At 44.4% G+C, this 8,927-nt stretch overlaps 1 protein-coding gene across 1 annotated transcript in view; it reads left to right on the top strand.

Annotated features, from left to right (window-relative positions):
• Positions 1-8,634, top strand: part of DPF3 (double PHD fingers 3) — a 240,227-nt gene extending 231,593 nt beyond the window's left edge. The window contains exons 10-11 of the mRNA XM_054567332.1: positions 7,329-7,410; positions 7,950-8,634. Coding sequence (XP_054423307.1) covers positions 7,329-7,410; positions 7,950-8,020 — 153 coding nt within the window. The 3' untranslated portion in view covers positions 8,021-8,634. The remainder of the gene's footprint in view (positions 1-7,328; positions 7,411-7,949) is intronic.
• The last annotated feature ends 293 nt before the right edge of the window (positions 8,635-8,927 follow it).

Here is an 8,927-nt window from a genome sequence, read left to right on the forward strand (position 1 = left end):
GGGAGCACACTGTGGCACTAGAAAGTGGGGAAGTCCTCACAAAATGATAGGGCAAATCTAAAGGACACAGGAAACACTCGAAGGAAATCCTAGTGGCCAAACATGGAGCAATTTGAGCAACAAAGTAAATAATGATGGTACTGGATTATAACTCAAAGAACAAAATAAATGTACATACTGACATTTTTAAAAATTGAAAATAAATAAATATGCGGGGAAGAAATAAACTCTTCCTTAGAGCAGAATTCCTATGAATGAAATGTAGAGGGTAGAGGGAAATCACCAATAGGCAAACATCACAGTTATGGCTGTAATAAGCAAGAATCATCAATTAATGCTAAGATTAGCAGGCAAAAGTATGATGAGAAACAGAGTGTTTGCATAATCCCAAGTTATCTCTCCAAAAAGATTATTTATTAATATATCACAAAGAGAAAAGTAATAACTCTACAGTGGAGAAACTGGCAGTCACTACCTTAACTATAAGGTCAGAGTAACATTACTAGTAATATATTGGTATAAGTGCCCCCTGATATGATGCACTGAGAAAGCATAACATTTTTTGTGTAGTTTTCTTGCCAAAAAATGCATACCCTTAATCTTCTCATGAAAAAATATCAGACAAGCTCAAATTGAGTGACATTTTATAAAATCACTGGCCTGGACTCTTCAAAAGTGTCAAGGTCAAGAAAGACAAAGAAACTGAGGAACTGTCACAAAGATATCAAGAAAGCATGACAGCTTCTGGTCAAGATAGCAAAGTAGGTAAACACGGTACTCGCATCCTCCCACAACTACATCAAAATTACAACGAAGCTACAGAACAATCATCATTCAGAACTACCTGAAATCTAACTGAACAGAAGTCCTAAAACTTAGAATATGAAGAAGAAGCCACATTGAGACGGATAGGAGGGGTGGAGATGTGGAATGGTCTGGTCCCACACCCACATATAGTGAATGAGAATTGGGAGGGATATATTGGCTATGGAAGTCTCTGCTGATGAGCAAGAGGTCCCAGCCCCAAACCAGGCTCCAGCCCAGAGTTCCAGTGCCAGGAAGAAAATCCCCCGTAACTTCTGGCTGTAAAAATCAGCAGGGAGTGTGGCTGAGTAAGATGAAAGACTTCTGGAGTCCCAGACAGTTCCCCTTAAAGGACCCATGCACATACTGAGATTCACTTTCTGTGAGCTCTAGTGCTGTAGCAGCAGCTACAAAGGCAACAGAGACATCAGGGAGGAATTGAATTATCTGGCATCAGGACAAGACTGGAGGTGCAGCCCTCTCCCAGACAGAAGTGCTGGCAGAGGCCATTTTTCCTTTTTCCGAGCCTCCCTCAAAGACAGTAGGCAGTTGGCTGCCATATCTGGTCTCCTTCAACCTGGCTATCACTGTTCCCCTTCCCTGGTGATTCCTGGAGAGACCCACCCCACCCAATTCGCGGCCCACCGAAGCTGTTTCCATTGGCTATTTCATACATGTGGCTTCTCTTTGCTCATGCTTCAGACTTTTCTAAAATCTCTCAAATAAGCAGCATCTGGCTTTGGTGTGCCCTGTACCTCTTGCTAAGTGGCCCCAGGCCGGGCACTAGCAGCAACTGGCCTTGGTTCATAGCATGGTCTCTCCTGGGCACTCCAAGCCCAGCACAAGTAGCATCCATCTGCGGATCCCTTTGTAGTTCATGATGGACGGCCCCAAGCAGAACTCTGGCAGTGACAGACCTTAGCCTGCACCTCCTGGGAGGCCCCACAGCCAGTGCAGCTTGTGGAGAGCTTCAGACCATGTTGAAGCTCCACCCTACCACCTCCACAAGTGACACACTGCAGGGGCGGACTCAGTGGGCATCAGAGTCCTGATGAAGTAAGTCCTATCCTGTGGGGTGGGCCCCTGCACAGCTGATAGCCCATGGTGATTGGTGGTCACAGTTAGTCCTTGTAGCCCATCAGTCTGGAGGTAAATCCTTCTTGTTGATGTGCCAACAGCAATCAAGGATCAACTACAACAGGAGGGTGTACAGGGCCTGTGGGGTGGGAGGAGGGGAGCACCTAGAATGACCAGCTCTGGTGAATGGCAAGGCTGTGCCACTGGCCCCTACAGGGCACCTGCTACATTAGGCCATTCCACCAAGCCCACGAGATGTAGTAGCTCTGCCTAATACATAGAAACAAACACAGTGAGGTTGCTGAAATGAGGAGACAAAGAAACATCAGAACAAACTTCCGGAAAAAAGAATTAAACAAAATGGAAATGAACAATCTACTAGGTGCAGAGTTCAAAACACTAGTTATAAGCATGTGCAATGAACTTAGTGAGCACTTCAACAGCATAAAAAAGAGATAGAAACCATAAAAAAGAACCAGTCAGAAGTGAAGATATACTAACTGAAATTAAGAATAATTTACAGGGAATCAACAGTAGAGTAGATTAACCAAGAATCAAATCAGTGATTTGGAATATAAGGAAACAAAAAACACTCTATCAGAACAGCAAAAAGAAAAAAGAGAATCTGAAAAAGAAATGAGGTTAGTATAAGGAGCCTCTGGGACAACTTCAAGTGTACCAACATTCACATCATGGGGTGCTGGAAGTAGAAGAGAGAGAGCGCAAGGATTTGCAAACCTATGTGAAAAAGTAATTATGGGAAACTTCCCTAACTTGGTGAAGGAAAGGTGTGGCATACAAGTCCAGAAAGTGTATAGAGTCCCAAACAAGGTAATCCCAAAGAGGCCCACACTAAGACAGATTATAATTAGAAGGCCAAAGGTAAAAGACAAAGAGAGAATGTTAAAAGCAGCAAGAGAAAAGCAGTTAGTTACATATAAGAGAGCTCCGATAAAATTATCAGCTGATTTCTCAACAGAAACTTTGCGGGCCAGAAGGTATTGGCAAGGAGTATTCAAAGGTTCTTGATGAAGAGCAAGAACCTATAACCAAGACAGTACTCTACCCAGCAAAGCTATCATTTAGAATCAAAGGACAGATAAAGAGATTCCCAGACAAGAAAAGCTAGAGTTCATCACCACCAACCCAGTATTACATGAAAAGTTAGTTTTCTTTAAGAAAAAAAAAGAGAAAAATATGAATACTAAAATGGCATTAAATATATGAGGTATATCCAGAAGGTATCCAGTCATGTAATATAAAAAAATAGAGAAACTTATAAAAGAAGATACAAGAAACATTATATGTAGGACAATGATGCCTGAGGTCCCTTCAAAGAGCACCTTGGGACCTCACATGGTTCTCTCAATCAGCTGCTCTGTCCTGAATCTCATTGACAGTCTGAAATCTCTTCCCTTTCAAAGGGAAAATCACCTTTCAAGGTGATTTTAGTTTTGGGAAAAGCCAGAAGTTGCAAGGTGCCAAATCTAGGCTGTAGGGTTGTGGGGCGGACTCATCTACTGATTTGATGTTTTGCCAGAAAACTGTGTACAAGTGTGATACATGAGTGGGCATGTTGTTGTGATGACGCTGCCAATCACCAGTTGCCCATAGCTGTGGCCTTCTGAATCATCCAAATACCATATTTTGCTGTGTATAATGCACACCCACATTTTTAGCCCAAACTTTCAGGAAAAAAAATCTTTCGTTTTAATTTTTAAATTTAATTATTTATTTGTATTTAGGAACAAAACAAATTATGGAATTCCAGTATATTATTTTGCATATAGATATCATTATTGCTTTCTAGAGTTACACCTTTAACATCTAAGCATAAATAAAATAATTAAAAACATTAATATAAGTTCAGAATTAGTACTACCCATGTGTAATGTGCATCCTTATTTTTCCCTCCAAAATTTGGGCATAAAGGTGCGCATTATACACAGCAAAATATAGTATGTACATACACATATTTGCACTTATTTTTGTCCTAAGAGATATTCAACTAAGGATGTACAGTTAAATGACTTATTTTAAAGCTACTTGGGGGTGGTGGGTAGTAAAGGGTAAAGGGGGCCAAATATATGGTGACAGGAGATGGTTTGACTGTGGGTGCTGGGCACGTAATTCAATACACAGATCATGTATCATAGAGATGTGCGCTTGAAGCCTATATGATCTTATTAACCAATGGCACCCCAATACATTTAATTTAAAAAGTCACTTGGAATAACTTCTTTCTGTATGTTTATACCAACTAATACATAATTAGGTTACTTTGTTTCATTTTTCTTTTGTTTTTAGGGACAAATTACAACATGAATTTTGCTTTATGACTATGTAAAATATTTACTGGTTCCAAAATCAAATTTATAAAATAAACAGTATATTCAAAAATAAGTATAACTCCTACCTGTTTTATACTGTCCTCTCACTTTGTTTATAGGTAACCATTTTCAAAAAGTATGTTTCATCTTTCCATTTTGTTTTAATGTAGGCATATATATTATATGTGCATATGAATCTATAAGAAAATGGATTTCTAAAATGGAGGATTTTCTTAGAGAATGATAACAGATAGACATATTTTCTTCACTTCTCTTTTCTACTGATAATCCTGGAGATTACTCCATAGCAATGGAGTAATCTTTTTTCCTGCCTACAGCTGCATAGTTCTTTATTCAACCAGTCTCTTATTGATGGTCATCTGGGTTGATTCTGGTCCTTGGCTTTACAAATAGTGTTAATGCTGAGGTGTTTTGTTGACCCCGCAGAGCCTTAGGGGAGGAACAAAGGGCGAGGCTGTCTGGGCAGTAGGGTTCCTCTTCCTAGTCAGGGATTTATACTGCGCATCCCAGAATGGGATTCCTAGGCTTCTGGAACTATAGCCATACTGGATCCTGGTTCTCAGATACTTGGGGAATAGAGGTCCTTAAACTGTGTTTCTCATGGGGGCTAGTATGAGTTGGGGGTTCTTGGTAGTTTGGACAGGCAATTATCCTGAAAAGCAGATGGGAAAGAAGAGAATATGGTTCTAGACAATGATCAGCCCCATGCAGAAAACATTTAAACCCCGAGAGGCCTGGTTCCCCTTTAGGAAAGCTCAGCCTGCGTATTCTCCCTTCTTGTATTCCTCGTGTCAGCACTGTAGTAGGGGTTCCAGTGTCTGTCAGACATTAGTAATACTGTTTCTGATAAGTCTCTCCCTATTTTCTGTCCTCACCCTAACTTCTTTCTCCTGATATTATCCCTGTATCGTATTGTCAAACAGCATACTTCTGCTCTGACAGTCATGAAGTAACTTTTTTTTGGAGTAAACCACGCTGTCCTGTTTTCATTCTACTTCTCTGACTGCTTCTTAGTCTCTTTTCTCTCTCCCTGTCCCTTGAAGTTGGTGTTCCCCAAGGGTCTATTCTTGGCCTTTTTCTCAGTAACTTTTATGAGTCCTTGATTTTTCAGAAGTACCTTTTCAATGAAAGCTATGGATATATTCTTTCCAAAAAAAAAAAAAATGTACATCTATTTCTACCTATATACATAGTTGTGCATATAATTTCAAGGAGTTCATGGACACCCATCCATTGAGCACAAGTTCAAGGACATCTCTCACACCCCCTGGGCTTCCTCTCCCAGGACCATCCTTGCTGTTTAATCATAAACGACTCCCAAATCCATCTCTCATGCCCAGGCCTTTTTTCTGACCCCCTCATGCCCCTAGGGCATCCGTCCGGGTGATCTGTAGTCTGTAGAACATGTCTATAGCTGAGGCTGCCCTCTCCTTCCTCAGATCTGCTCCTCTGTCCATGTCTCAGTGGACAGCTGCATCATTTGGTTTGCTGTCCAAGTCACAACCCAGGAGATATTCTTGATTTCTTTCTTTTCACTCTCCGCATCTAATTATTCCTTTTTGAATGGGAGCAAGACCCTGTTTTCCCCGCCATGTGACAGCCCCGGTCCAGGCCACCATCATCTCTCACCTGCATGGCAATATCTGCCCCTTAAGTGTTCTCTGTGGTCTTTAGAAGCAACCTCTCTCCACCTGGGTATCTATTTTTGCACAGTAGCTGCTAGTGAGGTCTTTCTAAATTGCAAGTCTAACCATGTCACTCCTGCATTACTGACTCTTCAAAAGCTTCTCATTGCCCCACTGAAAAGTCTTGGCATGATACAAAAGGCCTTTCGTGATCTCTCCCTCTTCATTGCTTGCTCACTGGCGTTTCCAACTTCTGTATCTACTTTTCCAGGATCTCTGCACTGGTGGGAGCCAAGGTGAGGCTTGATACAAAATTTAATTTTGCAAATGTCTTATAAGCTATCAAAGCAGGTCCAAAGATCACTGAATAGAACAGGACTGAACTGGACAAAGGGGACTAGATCATAAACATGTACTGAGGAGCTTCTGTGTGCAAGGAAGTTCTGAAGGAGATACAGAGATGAGTAAGACAAAGTTCTGCCCCAAGGGCCCTACAGTACCTAGAGGAGTGGACAGAAGAGGCGTGTTCCAAATGAACTATTCAACAGAATAGATGTCTACCACATTCCAGGCTTGTAACGTAAAGGAAAATGCAGTTTAGTGTCATAAGAAAGGGAAAGTCCTGTGGGGATACAAGTGGGGATAGAGAACTTCCAGGTGAGGTAGATTAGTGTAGTCTTTGTGGGAGATCAGGGTTCGAAGGCTTGAAGGGTGGGTAGGGAATGGTTGGGAATGGTCCAGAAGGGAAGGGGTCGGGGATTGGGAAAGTCTCCAGGCAGAGGGACCTGGAGGAGCAAAGGTACATGCTGTGTCCTTGGACTTAAATCACAGCTGGAGGGTCCTGTTCTCACCTGGGCTCCAGGCTCCAGCTCCTGAGGTGTTCGGGGGAGCTGAAGAATGGCTTCATTTGCATTTCTCTACCTTTGCATAATGAAACCCTAAAATGGTTCTGAGGTATCATGGGCGTTACCACCAACTACAGTTGTTGCTTGTTTCACAGATGGAAGTAGTGACATTCAGAGGAATTCAAGTAAAATGTCCAAACATGTAAAGTACTTTCTGTGCACTGGGCAATCATCGCGGCAATACAGAAATGCATACATTTAGTTTCCTGCCCTTATAGAGGCAGAGTTATTGCCTGTGGCAGTTCAGAAGAATAATCAATTCCTTTAGGCTTAGATGTGAGGTGGTAGTTGAGAAAGGCTTATTGGAGGAGGTATGATTTGAGCAGAATCCTAAAGTCAGGGTAGGATTTGCATAGCTGGGGAGGCAGAAGGGGGAATTCCAAGTGTGGGCAAAGCACAGGGGACAATTCCAGGGGACAGTGAAGACTCAAAAGGGGTTCTGGAAAGGTGCATCCAGGGAGGTTGACCTGTGGAAATAAAGCTGGTGGAGTAGGTAGGGCCCAGATGTTGGCCTTAAATAATTCAGTCTCTCTTTCCTCCTTGCCATCTACTCTGTATTCCACCAGGACCAGCTACTCTTCTGTGATGACTGTGACCGTGGCTACCACATGTACTGTTTAAACCCCCCTGTGGCTGAGCCCCCAGAAGGTAATGGTGATGAGATCAACAATCACAACAACAGTTACCACTACCACTTACTGAGCCCTCCCTATGGTGCAGGCCTTGGGCTAAGGGCTTTTCATATCTTGTCTCATTTAATCATCACAACCCTATGAGGTAGGTACGACCGCTACCATTTTACAGATGAAGAAAATGAGGCACAGTTCAACCAGCTGCAATTTCAACTTGAGGACCAAAGAGATGTTTCCCAGACATATGGCTAAGATGGCGGGTGGCGTGAGCTCACGGGGGGAGCGGGCCCAGGTCCGGCAGTGCCGGTTAAAGGCACCGTCAAGGAGAGAGGGTCCTGACGGCAGTTCAGCTGATCGTCTCTGAGCACTTATGTTTTCTGAGCCACACTTACTCTCGGCTGAGCTACAGACTCCAGCACATTTTTCAGGACTGGGACTTGGTCTCTGAATTGTGAAAGTCTAAAGAAACCAAGGCTTACCAGCCGTTGGGGCCCCAGGGGTGGGGCTTGGGGGTTGGCAGAGGTGCAGCTAGTAATGCCGTCTTGTTTCCTGTAGGAAGCTGGAGCTGCCACTTATGCTGGGAACTGCTCAAAGAAAAAGCCTCAGCCTTTGGCTGCCAAGCCTAGGCCCCCAGCTCACAGCAGGTGACTTGCCGCTGGAGAGGTCCAACTGGAGCCCAGTTCAAACCAGATCGAGCCCCTGCTCCCATGTATGCAGACAGACCACCTGGAAGGAAAACCAGTGATCACAGAGGGCCTGGAAACGTGGGACCCGGAGGGCGAGTACCTGCTTACCTTCCACACACAGGTTCCCGCACTCCAGCCAGCCCCTCCGTTTCTCCCGGAAGGATCTTGCCCTTTTGAAGAACAGCCCCTGCGCCAGCCCCGTGGAACCCTCCTCTCACGTTTGCCCTGGCACTGCGGCCCTCGCTGGTGCCCATTGTAAGGGATGGCATTTTGTGACCACCCCTCCGTTGTTCACGTGTAGTTTGGTGTTTTCTATCTATTGTGTTCTAAGAAGTCTTCTCACAGCCTCCTGCCTCCAGCGTAGACTCTTCACCCTGAAGTCAGCAGAGGAACAAAGGGCTGTAAAGGAGTTGTTAATTATTAGAAGCCTCCCTGGAAACTTCTAGACTCAGAGCCTGGAGGCCATCTTGACAGTGAAAACCCCTCCTTGTCCTGCGATCTCTGTGAAGAGGAAGAGCTGCTTCCTGGACCCCCAGCAGATATCCAGTGGCGCCCACAGCCAGGGCGGTCTCTTGGTGGGGCTGGCAAGGGGAGCGGAGATGCTGAGGGAGGGAGGAAACATTTTGAAGGTAGTTCTGAGGCCCCGCGATAGCCAATGAGTATTTGTTACCCGCCGGGAGTGGCTTTACAAGGGACCAGGCCGTGCGGTCCCTTCACCTGCAGAACTGGGGCACCCCTGAGGTGAGAGAGGCCACAGCCTCTGGGCAGAGAAAGGCGTTAAGACTCCGTCTGCGAGCCAGCCTGGGCCTGGAGCTTTCCCCGGTGGCCCTCAAGGACGGGAAGGTGA

Source organism: Pteronotus mesoamericanus, unplaced genomic scaffold (genome assembly GCF_021234165.1).
Source record: "Pteronotus mesoamericanus isolate MK-2021 breed Mesoamerican mustached bat unplaced genomic scaffold, CSHL_Meso_final contig_182, whole genome shotgun sequence".
Classification (NCBI taxonomy): domain Eukaryota; kingdom Metazoa; phylum Chordata; class Mammalia; order Chiroptera; family Mormoopidae; genus Pteronotus; species Pteronotus mesoamericanus.